This window comes from Pseudorca crassidens, chromosome 1 (genome assembly GCF_039906515.1).
Source record: "Pseudorca crassidens isolate mPseCra1 chromosome 1, mPseCra1.hap1, whole genome shotgun sequence".
Taxonomy (NCBI): domain Eukaryota; kingdom Metazoa; phylum Chordata; class Mammalia; order Artiodactyla; family Delphinidae; genus Pseudorca; species Pseudorca crassidens.
Window position 1 is genome coordinate 2,692,887 of NC_090296.1, and position 20,015 is coordinate 2,712,901.

Genomic DNA, 20,015 nt, shown 5'->3' on the forward strand with positions numbered 1-20,015 from the left:
ATGGCTCACAGGCCCAGCCACTCCACAGCATGTGGGATCTTCCCGGACCAGGGCACGAACCCGTGTCCCCTGCATCGGCAGGTGGACTCTCAACCACTGCGCCGCCAGGGAAGCCCCGCAGCTCAATATTAAAGAAACAAACAACCCAATCCAAAAATGGGTAGAAGACCTAAACAGACATTTCTCCAAAGAAGACATACAGGTGGTCAAGAAGCACATGAAAATCTGCTCAACGTCACTAATTATTAGAGAAGTGCAAATCAAAACTACAATGAGGTATCACCTCACACCAGTTAGAATGAGCATCATCAGAAAATCTACAAACAACAAATGCTGGAGAGGGTGTGGAGAAAAGGGAACCCTCTTGCCCTGTTGGTAGGAATGTAAATTGATACAGCCACTATGGAGAACAGTATGGAGGTTCCTTAAAAAACTAAAAATAGAATTACCATATGACCCAGCAATCCCACTACTGGGCATATACCCAGAGAAAACCATAATTCAAAAAGAGTCATGTACCAAAATGTTCATTGCAGCTCTATTTACAATAGCCTGGAGATGGAAACAACCTAAGTGCCCATGAATGGATAAAGAAGATGTGGCACATATATACAATGGAATATTACTCAGCCATAAAAAGAAACGAAATTGAGCTATTTGTAATGAGGTGGATAGACCTAGAGTCTGTCATACAGAGTGAAGTAAGTCAGAAAGAGAAAAACAAATACCGTATGCTAACACATATATATGGAATTTAAGGAAAAAAATGTCATGAAGAACCTAGGGGTAAGACAGGAATAAAGACACAGACCTACTGGAGAATGGACTTGAGGATATGGGGAGGGGGAAGGGGCACCTGTGACAGGGCGAGAGAGAGGCATGGCCATATATACACTAACAAACGTAAGGTAGATAGCTAGTAGGAAGCAGCCTCATGGCACAGGGATACGGGCTCGGTGCTTTGTGACCGCCTGGAGGGGTGGGATAGGGAGGGTGGGAGGGAGGGAGACGCAAGAGGGAAGAGATATGGGAACATATGTATATGTATAACTGATTCACTTTGTTATAAAGCAGAAACTAACACACCATTGTAAAGCAATTATACCCCAGTAAAGATGTTAAAAAAAAAAAAAAGACACATGCACCCCAATGTTCACTGCAGCACTATTTACAACAACCAGGACATGGAAGCAACCTAAATGCCCATCGACAGACGAATGGATAAAGAAGATGTGGTATATATATTCAATGGAGTATTACTCAGCCATAAAAAGGAACAAAACTGGGTCATTTGTAGAGATGTGGATGGATCTAGAGACTGTCATACAGAGTGAAGTAATTCAGAAAGAGAAAAACAAATACCGTATATTAACACATATATGTGGAACCTAGAAAAATGGTACAGAATAACCAGTCTGCAGGGCAGAAACAGACACAGATGTAGAGAACAAACGTATGGACACCAAGGGGGGAAAGTGGAGGGGGGGTGGGGGTGGTGGTGGTGGTGGTGGTGGTGGTGGTGGTGGGATGAATTGGGAGATTGGGATTGACATATATACACTAATATGTATAAAATAGATAACTAATAAGAACCTGCTGTATAAAAAAATAAATAAAATTCAAAAATTCAAAAAAAAAGGAAGGGGATAGAGTGAAACCCTATAGATTGAAAGAAAACTAAAAGAATATTCATCAATCCCAACGTGTAGACCTTATCTGGACGCTGATGCAAGCAAACTGTAAAAGAAAACGTTTACGACATTTCTAAGACAACTGAAGAAATCTGAACGTTGGAAATTTGCTGGGATTAAGGAATTATAATATTTTTAGGTGTGACAATGGTATTATGTTTTATATATACATATATACACACACACACATATGTATATATATTTAAGTCTGTATCTTTTAAAGATACATACTGAAATACTTACAAATGAAATATGTCTGCTATTTGGCACAAAATTATCTGGGAAGGGGGACTGGATGGGGCTAAGGATGAAATAAACAGCCATGAGTGGATAACTGCAGAAGCAGGGTACTGGATACACAACAATTCTTTATGTTCTTCTATCTTTGTACATGTTTTAAATTTCCCATAAGTAACAAAAAAAGAAAATCAATAAATCAAAGTAATTCTCCACATTAACAGAACAAGGGGAAATCATGTAATTGTTTCAATAGGTGAAGGAAAAGCATTTGGTAGCGTTAGAACACTGGACTGAGTGGGAAAACATTGATTTCAATCCTGACTCTGCTCTGTGATTAGCAGGCAAGTCACTTTACATCTCTGGGTCCCAATTTCCTCACCTTTATGATAAAAGAGTTAAATTGCATGGTTTTTAAGTCCTCCCACCGCAGCTTTGTTTTCCAACTATTTATTGAAAGCCTTTTAAATACTAGAAATAGCCATGTTAACCTTAAAATTCAGTGACTGGCTCTCTCACCAGTTTCTCATCTATCCTGAGTTTCAACTTCTTCCTATGAGGTTTATTCCAAATCTAAACTTGGGGATTTTGGAGCTCATTCTCCTTAATGAAAATGTAAGCAAAACGTGACACCAGTGGTTCCATTATCTGTTGTTACTTGCAAATATTACCTCTCTATGCTGAGGGCCTGTTTCTCTGTTTTGTTCATCTAAAATTTACTAGAAGAAAAATTTTAATTCATTATCCTTTGGATAAAGGAACTATAACATGTATATTCCTTATGTGCAAGCATTATGATCTTGAAATTGTTTAATCTTACTGTAAAAGTAAGTAATTATTGAAAAGTATTCAATCTCATCTGTAAAATGGGGATGATAAAAGCACCTACTGGACAGAATTTGAGGCTTAAATAAGGTAAAATATGTAAAGTTTTCAGAACAGTGCATGCAAGTGCTTGATAAACGTTTACTATCAGTATAAACGTGAATGGAATTCAGGACTATAAGCAAATATTAATGCATATAATGTAACCATGGTTCCCGAACTTGTGAACTTATTGGACTTGCCCTTAAGAATCCTGATGTTTGGGGCTTCCCTGGTGGCACAGTGGTTAAGAACCTGCCTGCCAACGCAGGGGACACGGGTTGGAGCCCTGGTCCGGGAAGATCTCACATGCCGCGGAGCAACTAAGCCCGTGCGCCACAACTACTCAGCCTGCACTCCAGAGCCCGCGAGCCCCAACTACTGAAGCCCACGCGCCTAGAGCCCGTGCTCCGCAACAAGAGAAGTCACCACAATGAGAAGCCCGCGCACTGCAACCAAGAGTAGCCCCCGCTCGCCGTAACTAGAGAAAGCCTGCGCACAGCAATGAAGACCCAATGTAGCCATAAATAAATAAATTAAAAAAAAAAAAGAATCCTGATATTTGGACTTCCCTGGTGGCACAGTGGTTAAGAATTTGCCTGCCAATGCAGGGGTTCGATCCCTGGTCCAGGAAGATCCCACATGCCACGGAGAGGTGCGCCACAACTACTGAGCTTATGCTCTAGAGCCCTCGAGCCACAACTACTGAATCCCACACACCTAGAGCCCGTGCTCCACAAAAAGGGAAGCCACCGCAACAAGAAGCTCACACACCACAACAAAGAGTAGCCCCCACTCACCGCAACTAGAGGAAGCCCACGTGCAGCAATGAAGACCCAACACAACCAAAAATAAATAAATATTTTTTTTAAAAAAAAAGAGACAGAATCCTTATGTTTTATCTCAACAGAGCTGGGGGGAAAACAACTAGACAAATCAAGAAAATAAGCAAATATCCTGATGCCCAGGCTGCATCCCAGACCAATCACATCAAAATCTCTGGGGGTGGGCCCCGGTATTTCCTAGTCTTCCAGATCATTCCAAATGTGCAGGCAAAGGTGTAAACCAATGACGTAAACAACAAAGGTAAGGAATAAGCAGGTACGAAGCAGCTAGAGAACTCCTGATTTGACGGCTCAGTTTAAGCTGGGTTTGGAAGGAAAAGTGGTGCTTAACTCTAAGTTCTATAATGTTTTTCTATTAAAAACCGGTAGCCAGGGAATTCCCTGGTGGCACAGTGGTTAAGAATCCACCTGCCAATGCAGTGGACACGGGTTCGAGCCCTGATCTGGGAAGATTCCACATGCTGCAGAACAACTAAGTCTGTGTGCCACAACTACTGAGCCTGTGTGCCACAATTACTGAAGCCCACGTGCCTAGAGCCCATGCTCCACAATAAGAGAAGCCACCGCAATGAGAAGCTCGCGCACCGCAACAAAGAGTAGCCCCCTCTCGCCGCAACTAGAGAAAGCCCACGCACAGCAACGAAGACCCAACACAGCCAGAAATAAATAAATTTATTTTTAAAAAAACAGTAGCCAGGGAATTCCCTGGCCGTTCAGTGGTTAGGACTCTGCGCTTTCACTGCTGAGGGCCCAGGTTTAATCCCTGGTCAGGTAACTAATATCCCGCAAGCTGCACGGCATGGCCAAAAAATAAATAAGTAAATAATAATAATAATAAACTGGTAGCCAGAGATTAGAGAGGGAAATAAATTGTGTAAGTCCTAAAAGCAGGTCTCCTTAACGCAAGTGAAGAACAAAGAATGAGAAAATACATAGGGTGAACTAGAAATACAGGATTAAAATATATCTCTTTAGATAAAGAAAACAAAAGGTTTAGGACCTGTGACTTTTTTGTGTGTGTGTGTGGTACACGGGCCTCTCACTGTTGTGGCCTCTCCCGTTGCGGAGCACAGGCTCCGGACGCGCAGGCTCAGCGGCCATGGCTCACGAGCTCAGCCGCTCCGCGGCATGTGGGATCTTCCCAGACCGGGGCACGAACCCGTGTCCCCTGCATTGGCAGGCGGACTCTCAACCACTGCGCCACCAGGGAAGCCCAGGACCTGTGACTTTTAAGAAGACCTTAAAAAATATTTAAAATCACAGCCTGAAAGACAACAATCTCTCTCTGCTGCAGGAATTTAATTACCTGGAGAACCGGCTGTGTGCTCAGGAAGCACACAAAGACGGGGCCAAATACATAGGAAACACAAACTGCCCTGAGGAAAGAACTGTTCTTTAACGTCCCATCCAAAACCTAGCGTAATGGGGAACACATTCTAAAAAACAACAACAAGGGCTTCCCTGGTGGCGCAGTGGTTGAGAGTCCGCCTGCCGATGCAGGGGACGCGGGTTCGTGCCCCGGTCCGGGAAGATCCCACATGCCGCGGAGCGGCTGGGCCCGTGAGCCATGGCCGCTGGGCCTGCGCATCCGGAGCCTGTGCTCTGCAGCGGGAGAGGCCACAACAGTGAGAGGCCCGTGTACCGCAAAAAAATAAATAAATAAATAAATAATAAAATAAAAAACAACACAAGTCGTAAGGCTAGAACGGGGAAGGTCTGACTCATGGGTCAGCTGCTCCACTTTCAGCCTCGTCGGCATCATCGTCTTCACAGGTGTAGGCAGTCCAACAGCTACGCAGCACAGGCTCCTTGTCACTTGGACTGTAAAAGGCAGAGGTCTCATCCCGAGGATCAGACCCACAGTAAGACTTACTTTAACAAAAGGCTGTATGTCGACAGAGAAAGCCCTGTGTGGGTGCTGTTCTTTTTTCCAGCACTTGTTCACAAAAGAAGCTGGGCGAAGTCCTCACCGTGGGGGCAGCTGTTGGCTGATGTTGTTTGCCCTCCCAGAGCATTTTCAGATACCTGTTGAGTATCTTTCTGCCCAAAGACTGAGATGCTGGCGGGTTTCTATGTTCTAGGAACAGAAGTCAGGGCTGCGGCCACGGTATGAGGGAACTGAGCCAGAGGCTTGGGGTCTAGGCGCCCAGTTGCCCTGGTAACTCCCTGTTTACACTGTAAACCAGACAGAACTTCAAAGCTGCATTTATAAAAGCATGCTAATAGCAACAGACCAAAATAAATGAAAATTTACAGGCAGGCACGTTTTGGAATTCTTAATAAGCTCTTTTTATCCTTCTTTAATTATCGTTTAAAGGATGCTTGCCAGCCTCGCTCCTTAGCCTGCTGGCAAATGAAACGTTAGTTTTTGTATGTTTTTTTTTTTTTTTTTGGTGGGGGGCGGGGGCAGGTTGCACAGCGCGGCATGCGGAACTTCCCCGACCAGGGATAGAACTCGCATCCTCTGCAATGGAAGCGCGGAGTCTTACGCACTGGACCGCCAGGGAGGTCCAGTATTTTTAGGCTTCGTTTAAATATTCTATCTGCAGTCCATTCCACACCGTTAGTCCAAATTTTCATGTGACAGTTGGAATGAAGGCCTACGGCTCCCTCAAACAAAACATCCTGCCTCAAAGCAGTGCAATTTATAAAAACTGCTCGCCACCCCTTGCTGCTAAAGATATTCATCTTTGTGCATCTTTGGTCAGTAACACGCATATATGCACACACAGTTTCCAAACCAGAAAAAGCGTTCAACGTGAAGTCCTACAAGATATGACGATAGTTTGTCATCACTTGACGAAAAGCACTAATAATTTGAACGAGGGGCCAAGCGCGCGCGAACACACACACACGCTGTGCTTATCAACAGCTCTTTAAATGTAAAGACTAATTACCCTCGACAAGAAATAAGGTACGTATAAACTTCCTAGCTGACTCTGCTCTACTCAACAGAAGTTCTGTCAACAGCCCCGGGGTGGCGGCGACGCACGACACTTGGGGGCTCCGGGGCCTCCCCACTCTCCACCCGCCCGTCCCCCCACGCCGCGTACGCTGCTCCGCGCCAGGCCCGTGCCGGCTCGGGGACCCTGCTCCCGGGTAGCTCAGCCGAGGCCGCCAGTGCGGCAACGCAGGTGAGCGCCCACGTGTGTCCCTGAGGGGCGCGGCTCGGGTCTGTCGCCCCTCGCGGTCACTCCCGGCCCAACCTTTCCGGGAACCAAGCTCACCCGGCTCGGCGCGGCATCCCTGCGCTCACCGCCGCGCTCGGGGACGAGCTGGCAGCCGCCGCCGGAGAAGGCGCGGCAGAGAGGAAGGAGGAACCTCCTCGGGGGTCGCAAGGCCGCCATGGCTGCCGTCCGGCGGCTACCGCACGCACAGCGGAGTCGCGACGGTGCGAGGGGCTGCCTTACGGCACTGTCGCAAAGTCCGCGGGAGGGGACTACTCGGCCGACCGTGAACTAGCCCGGCATGTGACAGGCTGCGTGGGCGGCCGAACGGCGCGAGCGCGCCCGGGTGGCAGCTCCTCGGGCGCGGGCATTCCAGGGCATTGCGGTAGGCGGCTAGCGGCGAGCTCAGCAAAGGTCGAGGTGCAGCGCGGACGCCGGAGGACGTTTTCCCAGGGCGGGGTGTGTTCGGCCCGGGGACGGGGCTGCCGGTCCCGGCGACTGCAGGACTGAGGGGCTTTGGCGGCGAAGCGTGCGATGGCGCGGGCTGCGCAGGTGAGCGAGGGCGGAGGCCTCCGCGGGGGGGAGGGGGGCGCGCGGCCTCCCTCGGCGCGGGCTGCCAGCGGACGACCCCTGTCCCGGGGCGCCACCCCCGCCCCGGGTCAGACGCGGCCGGGCCTGGTTTCGGAGCCGAAACCCGCAGCCGGCCGGGCCCGAGTTCCCTCCCTTCTCGCCGGCTCCCCTGGCCCGGCAGAGCGCGGCCGTCCCCTCCCCCCACGGGCCATTGTGAGGTCAGGCCGGCGGACGCGTCGTGGGGCCGGGGCGAGACGCCCGGAGCGGCCGCTGCGGCCGGTAGCTGCCGCTGCCATCGCCGGCCCCTTCACTGGCTGCCCCGTTCAGACCTAGCCGGGACGGGGAGAGAGATGCAGCTCCGGTGCCGCACCCCGTAAAGGGTCGATCTTCCATCTGGACACTTCACCCACGGGAAGCCAAGACCAAACCAGCTTAGACCGCTGCTGGGTAAAGTGCCGGGAGGGGCGGGCGAGAGAGGAGGAAACAGCAGAGGCAGCCTGCTCTTCTGGGCTTCCAGAGGCGTGTTCTGGGCTCGGCCACCCACAGGGGATTAGTTTCGGTTGAGCATCCATCCCCTTCCCGTGAAAGAGCGTAAAAAAAAAAAATGCGTTAAGCCCTTCTGGACCCTTAAAGGGAGGCTGGTGAATGAATTAGTCATAGTTGTCTCACTCTCGTGGGGTGTGGTTTGGAGGAGGAGAGGAGCATGATAGGGCCCAGGGGGTACTAGGCCTCCGAAGCCCAAGGTGGTGTCTTTAACGTAACCCCAGTCGCCTTCCCTGTGGAATTTTATCCCTGTGCAGGGAGGATTTGTGAGGTATGAAAAGGGCGGGGCGAGAAACAGGGTATCTTTACACAAGTGCTTAAAGGGTGGAGAGGAAGTAGAAGCGGGGGACTTTTGGGAGTGTCTGTTTGTTTCACTGGCTCAGCTCCTTTTGTTTAGTTCCTTTTTCTGAAACTAGGCATAGCACTTTGGCCTGGTGGGGTTGCTTCAGTGAACCCACGTCGTCTGGAAGGTTAGGAGAGCTGCTGTTTCACATTCCGCAGAGGGGCCCTGCTCTTGCCAAAAACCAGCTTCCAGTGTTAGGACCTAAGGTACTTGTGCTTTTTCCAAGCTGATGGTTCAGCCTCGTGGCATACTTATGAAGGCATATGCCGTTTTCTTTGATGACTGAGGAAACTGAATTTCCCAGGTCCGGAGCTCTGGCTCATATTCCCCACTGCAGTAACCCCGATCTCAATCACTGTCACGTTTAGGTTGTTTTCAGGAGAGGGAGTTGATTAGTCACTCTAATTTCTGTACTTGAGCTTGACTGTTCTTGGGATCGCAATAACAAGCCGTATTTCTTAAGCATATCTTTGTAGAATGAATTAATATATGATTACCATTCTGCAGGCTTTGTGGTGTAATAAGTTATCGTGTTTGTCATCTTTTAGTGCTTGTGAAACTGAACACAACGAAAGTATGGAGATGGGAAACCAACATCCTTCTATTACTAGGCTTCAGGAAATCCAAAAGGAGGTAAAAAGCATAGAACAGCAAGTAATTGGTTTCAGCGGTCTGTCAGGCGACAAGAATTACAAGAAACTGGAGAGGATTCTAACAAGACAACTTTTTGAAATAGACTCGGTAGATACTGAAGGAAAAGGAGATGTTCAGCAAGCTAGGAAGAGGGCAGCACAAGAGACAGAGCGTCTTCTCAAAGAGTTGGAGCAGAACGCAAACCACCCACACAGGATCGAAATAGAGAACATTTTTAAAGAGGCCCAGTCCCTCGTGAAAGAGAAGATTGTGCCTTTTTATAGTGGAGGCAACTGTGTAACTCATGAGTTTGAAGAAGGCATCCAGGATGTCATTTTGAGGCTGACACATGTTAAAACTGGAGGCAAGATCTCCTTGCGGAAAGCACGGTATTACACTTTAACCAAAATCTGTGCAGTGCAAGAGATTATCGAGGACTGCGTGAAAAAGCAGCCTTCCCTGCCGCTTTCTGAGGACGCGCATCCCTCAGTTGCCAAAATTAACTCTGTGCTGTGTGACGTGAACAAGACCAGAGGCACTCTGATTGCCCTTCTTATGGGAGTGAACAGTGATGAGACTTGCAGGCACTTATCTTGTGTGCTCTCGGGGCTGATGGCCGATCTGGATGCTTTAGACGTGTGCGGCCGCACAGAAATCAGAAATTACCGGAAGGAGGTCGTGGAAGATATCAACCAGTTATTGAAGTACTTGGATTTAGAAGAGGAAGCAGATAGCACTCGTGCGTTTGACCTGGGGCAGAATCATTCCATTTTAAAAATAGAACAGGTCCTCAAGAGAATGAGAGAAATAAAAAACGAACTTCTTGAAGCACAGAATCCTTCAGAATGGTACCTGAGCTCCAAAACAGAGCTGCAGGGTTTGATTGGACAGTTGGATGAGGTAAGCCTTGAAAAAAACCCCTGCATCCGGGAAGCCAGGAGAAGAGCGGTGATCGAAGTTCAGACCCTCATCACTTACATCGACTTGAAGGAAGCCCTCGAGAAGAGAAAGCTGTTTGTTTGTGAGGAGCACCCCTCACACAAAGCGGTCTGGAGCGTCCTGGGAAACTTGTCAGACATCCAGGGGGAAGTTCTCTCCTTTGATGGCAGTCGAAATGATAAGAACTACATCCGGCTGGAGGAGCTGCTCACCAAGCAGCTGCTTGCCCTGGACGCCGTTGACCCACAGGGAGAGGAGAAGTGTAAGGCTGCCCGGAAGCAGGCAGTGAAGCTTGCACAGAATATTCTCAGCTATCTCGACTTGAAATCCGATGAATGGGAGTACTGAAACGCCAGAGAGCCCACGGTTGATCATTCTTCTTTTGCACTTTATATATATGTCTGTGTATTTATAGAGAGCGTTCAGTTTGTTGAGCCTGGATGTGATTTATACATGCATATGTCAATCTCAGTATTTATGATTTAAGCAAATTCAGTATCTCTGCTGCTTTTGATGTTGAAAAACAAATATTACGACATACTAACTTTTCCATTTGGATCACTATGTTGTGGTGTGGTTTTCTGTTGTTTTTTTTTAAATCAGAAAATGGAATAGGGGCAGCTTTTAAAAGTTTTAATAGGTTCAAGCATTAAAATGCAGATATTTCAGAATCTAGAATAGACATAACCTTACATAATAAATACCAGGACAGTTATGAGGAAGGGGGAAATTTTTGGTTAAATAGAAGTAAAGTCCAAGCACAAACGCAGTACAATGAAATGTTTTATTATGCTAAATAAAGCAGAAGGATTTTTTTCATTTATAAAACCCAGTTGGTTCCACCCAATTTAAGAGGGTGGGAGTCTTTTTGTTTTTTTGGATGGTGGGTTTTTTCATAAACATTTTTTGTTTGAAATACAGTGTATTTTCTCCTGTACTCTGCATTTAGAGGGGGAGTCTTATTTTTGTGTATGACATAATAAAATTATGAAAATGAATAGCAAAAACACCTTTGAGACTGCATTGAAGAAGGGATAAAACACCAGCTGATACCTTCAAGTTGTTTTTGTTTGTAAAATCTAAACTTAGAGTTTCCCTTAGAAATTACTAAGGATGGGAACATTTAAATGAAGTTAATGGACCTTGAAAAAAAAAGGAAACACCCACACCCATGGTAAGATAATGAAAAGAAGTGGAAATTACCAATTATCAGGTTATGCTAAAATAAGCAAAAATGTCTGCATGTAGCACGTAATGGGCTTCTTCTGTCATTCAAGGCGGCATAAGGGACAAACTTGTTAAACATTCCCGATGCTGTTTTACAGTGTGTGAGAGCAGAAACTGTCAGCAGCCCTGCAGGACCAGCTCTTTGAAGCTTGTTCAGAGGAAGCGAGCATCAGCTCCCTGCGCCTGCAGACGTCGCACTCCGGGCACCTGCTGCATTCCTTAGCTCATGTTATTGGCACATGGATGCTTCTCTAGTGCCTGAAAGGGCCAGTAAAGTCTGTCAGTGCAGGAAATTTTTTTTTTCTGCTAAAGGGTACCCATATTTCTGTGCATACTTTTTGAGGATCCAAGATTACCAGTTGCCTGTTAAGGTGAACAAAAGAATTTCCCAGAGTTCTGAAGTGCCTTGATAACTTGCTGCCCCAGTATTATAACTAACAGACTACTCTGTAGTCAGCTCTCACAAAATAATCGTATTAGAGTACATCTTTTGAGCTCTATAGTAATTTGTTCTTTTCTTTCAGAGATATTAATTTGATAACTTTGGAAACAGCTAAAAATAAGATGGATAAAGGAATAGCCCTAAATACCTAAAAGATTATAAACGTGTAGCCCTAAAAAATTTTCACTTTGTCTCAGTGCTGCCCAATAATTAAAAGCCCTGGATATGTCTTTCCTACTAGAAATGTTACAGATTCATCGGACAGTGGGGTCAAAGGGCAATCGGAGGTCTTTGGGCCGTGAGCCTTCCACCTGCACGTCCAGCGGGCTTTCAGTGCAGCTTATTGGTAGCTCATGCCGACCAAAGTCGTTTCAGGATTGCTCTCCTGTATCATAATTTTAGGGTGCTCTTAAAATCTTGAGGAGTTTTTAAGTTCGAGCACTGTTGCCGTTATATCACTGGGCAATCAAGGCTGTACTCTGACTCACTTCAGACGTACACACATCCTGCACCAGGCCCCACTGCTTCACGTTCATTTCAGATTTGAAAGTTAAATGTTAGCCTGTCCTTTCAGAGTATCCATTGTTGTTTGAAAGCAGTTCTTCCTCCAGCATTTATTTCCAGCAGTGTTTTCCATAACTCACAGAGATGGCTCAAACCGCTAATCTTTGCGCATCGGGGGTGAGCATAGGATATTGAGCCCATCCACGGTCACGCTGGATTTCTCACGGGGATTATTTTGGTCATTGAAATAATCAGATCAGCCTTGAGTGCTGAGGAGTGATGCTCCCTGTCTTCAGTCTGTTCTAGTTCCTTGTACCCGATGATTCGGTTCCCATGATGAGCCCTAGCGATACTGGCTTTAGCTGCTCCTGTCCCTCATTGGGAGGCGTGTGTGTTAATGTGGCCTGCTGCATGTATTTTGGGTTCATCACTTTGTATTGTATGTTTATGATCTCACTTGAAGAGAATCTGTACTGGAAGTAAAACCTGCCCCCTAAAAATGTTTGGCCTTGGGTCTGCATTAAACTGTATGGTCCATGTTCATGAAGAATTGGCTGGGAATGTTTGCTTTCTTTACCTTCCACTCAGTCAGCATTGCTTTCAGGTCATTCTTTATCCAAACAGATTAATCAGCCTACTGTGAAGTAGTTAAGAAAATAAATATAATGACTATGTCTACTAAGTACAATTTAATGCTTTATTTTGCTAAACTGCCTGGGTATAATATATTTGACATAATTTAGTATATTTGAAAAGTTTAACCAGTTTTTCTCATTTGTTTTGCTTGGCCAGTTTTTAATCTGGTTTTGGAGGGTCTAAGCTTATCCTGTTCACACAGGTTTTTTTAAGCAAAGCTTTTTAGCTTTTAACTCATGCAGTGTTTTTCTCAAGAATAATTGGAGAACAATTTGCCACACTGATTTTGATGTATAATTCAGGTGTGTCATTCCAGCGTGTTGGTTCTCGTCCCTGCCCCATGAACTGTGTGACTACTGTAATACCGTGTCTTAAATAATTCAGCATTATTTTGAGGTAGACATACTAGTATACCCTTAATTATTGATGAAATAAAAAATCTCTTAGCTTCTCTTTGCGGTGGAGAAAGGACGTGAGTCTGAGGTGTGAGTCCTGTCGTCATGTTTTCACCTTTGGGTACTGTCTGACCTGGGTGCCCCTGAGCAGGCCAGGCCGGGGAGGAGGGCTCCTTGGCTCCAGTCAGGGGCAGCATTGTGAGGGGGCCGCAGCGCAGAGCACAGACGGGGATCCAGTGGCGGGTGAAGGGGTAACTGTGCCCCCGTAAACAACCCAGGAAGTGGGGGGCGGGCCAGGGAACCTGGAGCAGATGTGGCCTCACGTGCTGCTTCCCTGGGGAGGGTGCCCGCGGGCCAAGCGCACAGGAGCTGCCCTTACTCGCAGGAGGGGAAACTCGAGGCGTTCTGGAAAGGTCCTCTCCCCGGAGGAAAGGTTTGAGGGAAGGTGGTGTGCTGTTGAAACTCATCTTAACGGAGATGTTTTTCTGGCCACTTGAGAGTCTCGTGCTCTGCCACCTGAGCTAGTCGGGCGGCCGTGTATCTCTGACCATCTAGTCCTTCCAGCATTCCCAAAATGCTCTGCTCTGCCTCGGGCTCCCTCACCCACCTCGCGGATCACTCTCGTTTTGGCAGTTGTCTGTCACAAACCCATTACAACCCATTTCCTGGTGGCAGCAACTGGTTTTGCCTTTTCCCCGCCTCCTCCTACAGGCCCTCTTCTGTCTTCTCTGCCTGCGTGTTCCAGTGATCCAAGTGGAGAAGCAGCGCGGCCAGCCCCGCCGTGCAGGTGTGTGATGCGTAATAGGCCAGCCGCCAGGAGAAACAAATCGTACAGGTTAAAAAGACAGGAAATTTGACATTTTTAATTCTCTGCCACCCACCAAGATGCGCTCTGCCCCGTTAGGCTTGGGTTATTTACGCACGTTAGAAACTGTTCTCAAGGACTTCCCTGGTGGCGCAGTGGTTAAGAATCCGCCTGCCAATGCAGGGGACACGGGTTTGAGCCCTGGTCCGCGAAGATCCCACATGCCGTGGAGCCACTAAGCCCGTGCGCCACAACTACTGAAGCCCCCGCACCTGGAGCCCGTGCTCTGCAACAAGAGAAGCCACTGCAATGAGAAGCCCACGCACCACGAGGAAGAGTAGCCCCCGCTCACTGTAACTAGAGAAAGCCTGCGCACAGCAACAAAGACCTAATGTGGCCAAGAATCAATAAATTTTTTTTAAAAACTGTTCTCAAGCTCTTGCTGTGTGCTCAGTGCTCAGGTTGGGAAATGGCCATCCTATTGTGTCTCAGCCAGCGTGGAGGTGGCAAAGGACACGCTTGTCCCGCATCCGTCTCGGGCATAAACTCCAGGATGTCAGGAGAGCAGGGCAGGTCCTCCCTGAGCGCTGGAGAGAGACCGTGAGTGCCATAGGCCAGGGAGGCTGAGGGACAGGGCTCAGGGACCCCCCGAGGCTGGTCAGGAACAAGACAGGAGAAACCCCAGCGCAGGGCAGCGATGTCGCACAGGGGCTGAGCAGCACAGCGCTGGCAAACTTGGTTCTTACTTCCAGCGCGCAGAAGCGCTAACTGGAGGGCGAGCGAGGCCCGCCCCAGGGCCCGGATGCAGGTCAGCGGGTGCCCGGCTGTCAGAGTGTGTCTGATGCGGGGCGGGGGGTGTCCTACGTTGCTTCCGCTATCATTTAAACATTTTTCAAGCCATCGTTGAGTGAACGTTCCTGCGTGCCAGGCCCTGGGCGAAACGCCTCGTGCATGTTAAACTCTGCGAACCATTCCACGGCAGGTTTTGGTAAGTGTATTTCACAGATTTGGGCTCTACAGCAATCACTTGCCCAAGGCACTGCCCGAGGCCGCATGGCGAACCGGGAGCACAGGACAGCCCAGTAGGGTACATGCAAGCACAGGGTTTACCTGGAGGGTCCCACCCCAGGGGCTCTGATTTCATCAGCATGGGTGCAGGCTGGACGGTGGGAAGGCGTCCGGAGCACTCAGGGTCGGAGAACTCGGCCAGTTAAAGTGTAGTTGGCATTTCCCCCGTTTAGGAGTCACAGACCTTCGGAGCTCCAGGCACCCGTGGCTCGCAGCTGGAGAAACACCGGAGAAACACCAAACCGGTCACGGCAAGTGGCTGACGTCGTCTGTGTACTAACCCTTTGAACTCCTGAACCATTGCCCTGCAGCCTCCACCTGGCCCTCACACCCACGTGATTGTCCCGCCGCATCCTCCTGCAGACGCAGGCTGTGGAGTTGGGTGGAGGGGCGAGCCACCATTGGTGGGTTCTGTCACCTCCGCCCCACCCCTGAGACGGCGGGCGTGGCCTGTTACTGGCCCCCTCCCCTGCCGCATCCCTCGGGGCCCACGGGCTGGTCACTCCCACGCCAGGCTGCGGTGCCTTCCTAGGCAGAACCTTCTCCTCATCCTCGAAGCCTCGGTCCCAGGCAGCAGGAGGCGCTCGGATACCCTTTGGCTGAACTTCTCTTTAGAAACAGTGTCCTTGGCTCCTGGCACATAATACATATTCCCCAAAAAACTTGCTGCATAAGTAAATGGAAAACCTCAGCCCTTCACGTGGCTTCATAAAGTGTTTAGAATCAGGGAGATTCCTGGCGGCCAAGTGGCTAGGACTAGGCACCTTCACTGCTGACGACACGGGTTCAGTCCCCGGTCGGGGAACTAAGATCCGTGTGGCGCGGCCAAATAGTTAATTAAATAAAATCAGCGGCCCTTTTGCTCATCTGGATCCAAAGAAGCTTGGTCTACAGCACCTGCAGCCGAAATCCTGCTATCCCCATCAGGAGGTCACCTCACGCCCACCTCGCCCGCTAGGTGGGATCGGCAGCGGCCGTGCCCAAGACCCGTGTGGCAGGAAAGCCAGCCAGGCTGGCACGTCGCCACCCTCACGTCTGACTGACTGCACTCGGCCGAGCACCCGGCTGGGTGAGAGGCCCAAGGGACACGTCAGCCCCCACATAAGGGGCCCTCAGGGGCACGCACTGCAGCCCCCTCCCTTGGTCACCTCGTCTTGCCGGCCAGGCTGGCGGACGAGTCCAGGGGAGCGGGTGCGCATGTGCCCTGAGCTCCTGTGCAGGGGACTCTGAGGACGCTGTAGGGGCACACCCTTTACACGGAGACCCCCGGGGTGGGAGGGCCTCCCAGGTGAGTGGGCATCGGACGTAGAGGCCCAGAGTCTGGTGCCAGGCGTACCCGAGGGCCTGGGAGCACCTCGGCAGGGAGCAGGGGTCAGAGCACGGGTGCCGGGGGCCCTGGTGAGCCAGGGGAGGATTTGGGTCTTTGGAGACGAGGAGTTTTGTTGAAGGCTCACCCCGGTGGCAGACGTAGGGACTGAACTGGGAGCAATGGGGCCAGGGCAGCAGGGCCCGGAGGGAGGGAGGGACCCAGGGGGAGGGTTTACAAGGACGGTGAGGGTGGCACCAGGGGATGGGGGCTCCCAGGGGTCTGGCCTAACAGCAGGAGGGTCTACTCAAGGGGACAGGGTCACACAAGCAGTGCAAGAACCCCCTGGATCTAGCTGAATAACAAAATGAGCTGGTTATTAAAGGTGCAAAGAGGGACCTCCCTGGCGGTCCAGTGGTTAGGACTCCACGCGCTCACTGCCGAGTGCCTGAGTTCAATCCCTGGTCGGGGAACTAAGATCCCACAAGCTGCACGGTGCGGCAAAAAAAAAAAAAAAAGAAAGAAAGAAAGAAAGAAAGAAATAAGGATGCAGATAATTTAACAGGCAGGCACAGAAGCCAGCCATGTCCCATGGGCCTGGCTCCTGAGCCTGAGGTCTCGTCGGCACCGTCCACAGCCTCATCATGCTGCCCTCCCCCACAGGCCAGCTTAGGCAGGCCCAGGCCACTCTCAGGGTCCCATATGCCTTATTTTCTCTGGGAGGCCCAGGTTCCATCTTTTCAGAAAAAGGCATCTTTTGGCACTCATCCCCGACCCAGCCACTCAAAAGAAAGGCAGGTGTCCCAGGGCCAACTTGGACCAACAGGGTTATCGGGGTGGCCCAGGAGGTAGGGGCCACGTGAGGGCCAGGGGAAGAGTGTGAGGGCAGACCAACAGCTGTGCAAAGGCCCTGAGGTGCAGCAGCTCCTGTGGTTGTAGCCAGGTGAGAAGTCAGGTGAGAGTCTGCAGGGCTGGATCCCACAGGGCCTTGCTGGCTATGGGGGGAGCCATGTGTGCCTGGCAAGGCAGGATTGCATCCTAGACCAGAGGCTCCCCAAAAACAAGAGAGCCAGGTTCAGGTAGCCTTCTGGGACTGGGTGCTTCTGGGGAGACCCTGCCAGGCCCAGCCCACAGCAGCTCCACCAAGCCAGGCCCCGTGACTTTTGCCATGGATGGCCGTCCAGGTGCTAGGCCTGTGCTTGGGCCAGCTTGAGAGAGCGCCCCTTGCGGGGGGGGGGGGGGTCCCTCCAGATGAGATCCCTAGGGGCCTGTGTGAGACCCACTGTGCGCGGGCCCTGCCCGGCTGGGTGGAAAAGGATGACCTAGATAGACCCGCCGCACGGCCCGGCCCTCCGCACGGCCCGGCCCTCCGCACGGCCCGGCCCGCACCGCGGCGCACCTGCTCCCACGTTGGGCCCCTGACCTTGGAGGGCGGTCTTCCCCTCCGCGGCCCGCCCTCCGGTCTTGTTTTGCTGTGCGGCCGCCAGGCGGCGCCCGCGGCCCAGTTTCACGGAGCCCAGGACCCGCCCGGGTGGAGGGAGCAGCAGGCAGCGGGCAGGGGCGCCGGCCGCGCAGCTGCCCTCGGGATGCTGGACAGGTGGCCGCGGCGCCGCTTGGCTGCGGCTTCTGTCCCCGAGCTGTGCGTGGTGCTCGTGCTGGGTTCCATGACCCGTCACGCCGCGACCACGCGCTCTGATGGGTCCTTGTGGAGGCCTGTGGATCTCGCTTCTGACTCACCCCTCAGAGTTGGGGGTCCAGCAGGACCGTCTCAGGCAGGGTCGGCCCACCTGCCCACAGCTCATGTGGCATCGCGCCATCAGGGTGGAGCTGGGTGGCCTGGCAGGCAAGGCAGCCCTGCAGTCCGCCCCCATCTCTACGCAGGCTGGTCCCTCCCTCCTGGGCAGTTGAGCTCAACCTTCACGTCCAAGCCAAATGCCACATCCTGTCCCCTGCCCCGTGTGCTGACCCTCCGGGCCCCAAGGCGCTCTGGCCTGGGACAGATACCGCCCCCCCTCCGCCAAACTGGCTGATCCCAGCCGCATCCTCTGTTCCCGGGCCCCACGGGAGCTCCTGTGTTTTGAGGTCTAGGGCAGGAGGGCCGAGGAAGTCAGTGGAAACCGAAGAGAAGGGAGGAACTGGAAATCAGTAGCAGGTGGGCGAGCCCGGGCGGGGAGTCTGGGCCCTCGGGGTCAGGAAACACTGCTGTGGGCAGTGGGAAGGGAGGGCTGGTCCTCACCCTGCCTGGGCCTCCCCCGGTGCTCCCGGGGCTCAAGGAGCCCTGTCCTTCTCCAGGCCTCCGTTCCCCCCTGCAGGCCTCCCAGGGCCTGTGTTGGCAGCAACCAGGGCAGCTCAGGTGACGTGCGCCAGGCAAAGGCCTCTGCCCCCATGTGAAGCAGGCCTCTGGCCCCATGCCACCTGCAGCAGCAAGGCGGGGCAGGTGTGAGGGCGACCGCAGCAGCTCCAGCCATGGGGCCTGGTGGGTGGCCCAGGGTGCAGGGGTCCCTCCCAGCCTCCAGCCTGGCCTGTGCCCAAGGCAAGCCTCTGTGCCACTGTCACCTCAGCGCCAGGAGCAAGATCCTTTCCCCCGCCCCCCGCCCCTGATGTCAGACGCCTCCTGCCCTTTCTCCCTCAGGACCCCCAGCATGCTCCCAGCTCCGGCCCACCCACTCGCCCCTCCACGAAGCCCCCTCTCCCCCTGCTGCCCCTCCACCACGCCCCTGCCTAAGGAAGCTTTTGGGGGCCTCTCAAGAGCCCCTCTCCTCTGCCCTGAGGCAGCTCTAACTTTCGAGCACTTCCTGAGCGCCTCACACAGCTTCACGCGCTGCTGGCCGCTGGGCTGGGGAGGCTGCAAGGGGCGCAGAGGTAGGATCCCCACCGGAGAGCCTCGGCCTCCTGGGCCCGAAGGCCTTTGTGCGGAAAGGCCCCCGCTGCTAACAGCTCAGGGCCTTTCCCCGGGCCCTTGGGATTCTAACAGACAAAGCGCTCACCCCAAGGACGCGGGTGCCCACGGGGCCACCGCCACCGCGGGGCGCAGGTCGGAAGGACGCAGGCCCTCCTGTTGGCGAGGAGCCAGCGCCTGCACAGACAGCGGGCGGGCGTGAGGACCCCTGGCGTCAGACTGGGAGGGGGGAGCTCACAGGGCCCAGCTGCGACCCTGAAGGGCGGCCTGGGAGTCCCCCCGGCCCCTCCCACCTGGCCCTCCCCAGGGAACTCGGCTCCCGTGCCCCCTCCCCGCCCTCACTGGGGTCCTTGCCGGCTGGGCTTCCGGGACCCTAGGGTCAGCCCCCTCACCGACGCCTTGACGTCAGCTGACGTCGGGAGGGAGGCGGGCGGGGCTCCGGCCATGGCGGCTGCCCACCAGGGCCTTCCTGGGCCCCTGCCTGTGCAGCGGGCGGTGAAAGCCACTTCATCGCGGGGCTGAGTCCAGCGAGGCACACACGGGGCCCGGGGTGGGCACGGCAGCCGCCGTGGTGTGTGGAGGAAGCCCAGCGGGGCCCAGAGGCAGCCCGAGCCAACGCGCTGCTGCTCGGCTCAGTCTGCCCCTTAGGCCCAAAGAGCCCCTCCCCTCCCCGCTCCTTGAGCAGGGCAGCCAGGCTAGAGGAGGCCCCTCGCCAAGGCCGCTGAGGCCCAGCTCCGGGCTTCGCAGCCCCTCGGAGTCCGGGGGCGTCTTGGAGCCGAAGCTCTGCACTGCAGCCCACCTCCCACCGTGAGGCGGAGCTCCTGCAGCTTCACCTTCACCGAGTGCCTCGTGTGGCTGCGCGTGTGTGCTGTGAGTGTGTGCACAGGCTGTGTGTGTGACG

The 20,015-nt window shown here is 52.3% G+C and overlaps 2 protein-coding genes and 1 long non-coding RNA gene across 37 annotated transcripts in view; 1 reads left to right on the forward strand and 2 right to left on the reverse strand.

Annotated features, from left to right (window-relative positions):
- The window catches only part of KLC1 (kinesin light chain 1), a 112,142-nt gene extending 105,029 nt beyond the window's left edge, over positions 1-7,113 (reverse strand). For 10 of the 29 annotated variants that reach the window (XR_010938382.1, XR_010938891.1, XM_067717861.1 and 7 more), the window contains exon 1: positions 6,865-7,022. Coding sequence is in view for 23 of the 29 variants with exons in the window: in XM_067717861.1 (XP_067573962.1) it covers positions 6,865-6,984 (120 nt within the window). In the remaining 6 variants the exon portion in view is untranslated. Of the gene's footprint in view, positions 1-6,864 lie in introns of all 29 variants that reach the window. The other 19 variants (XR_010938534.1, XM_067718411.1, XM_067717700.1 and 16 more) reach the window with 8 other exon arrangements.
- Positions 6,462-12,555, forward strand: BAG5 (BAG cochaperone 5). Of its 6 annotated transcripts, XM_067719755.1 has the most exons (3): positions 7,132-7,356; positions 8,809-10,198; positions 11,158-12,555. In XM_067719755.1, the coding sequence occupies exon 2, from the start codon at positions 8,837-8,839 to the stop codon at positions 10,178-10,180; it is 1,344 nt and encodes a 447-aa protein (XP_067575856.1). In that variant the 5' UTR covers positions 7,132-7,356; positions 8,809-8,836; the 3' UTR covers positions 10,181-10,198; positions 11,158-12,555. The 6 variants fall into 6 exon arrangements, with proteins under 6 accessions (XP_067575675.1, XP_067575856.1, XP_067575433.1 ...); XM_067719574.1 differs by lacking the exon at positions 7,132-7,356 and adding an exon at positions 6,462-6,551 and having other exon boundaries at positions 8,809-12,555; XM_067719332.1 differs by having other exon boundaries at positions 7,134-7,356; positions 8,809-12,555.
- On the reverse strand, positions 10,581-18,753 carry LOC137215173 (uncharacterized). 2 transcript variants are annotated; one of them, XR_010939213.1, is made up of 3 exons: positions 18,452-18,753; positions 14,952-15,124; positions 10,581-14,127 (listed from the first exon to the last, which is right to left on the reverse strand). It is a non-coding gene; the product is annotated as an uncharacterized lncRNA (long non-coding RNA). The 2 variants fall into 2 exon arrangements; XR_010939205.1 differs by having other exon boundaries at positions 14,952-18,753.
- Positions 18,754-20,015: the final 1,262 nt, after the last annotated feature.

Coding starts and splice junctions, on each gene's coding strand:
- BAG5 (XM_067719574.1), top strand. CDS start 8,837: ATGGAGATGGGAAACCAACATCCTTCTATTACTAGGCTTCAGGAAATC.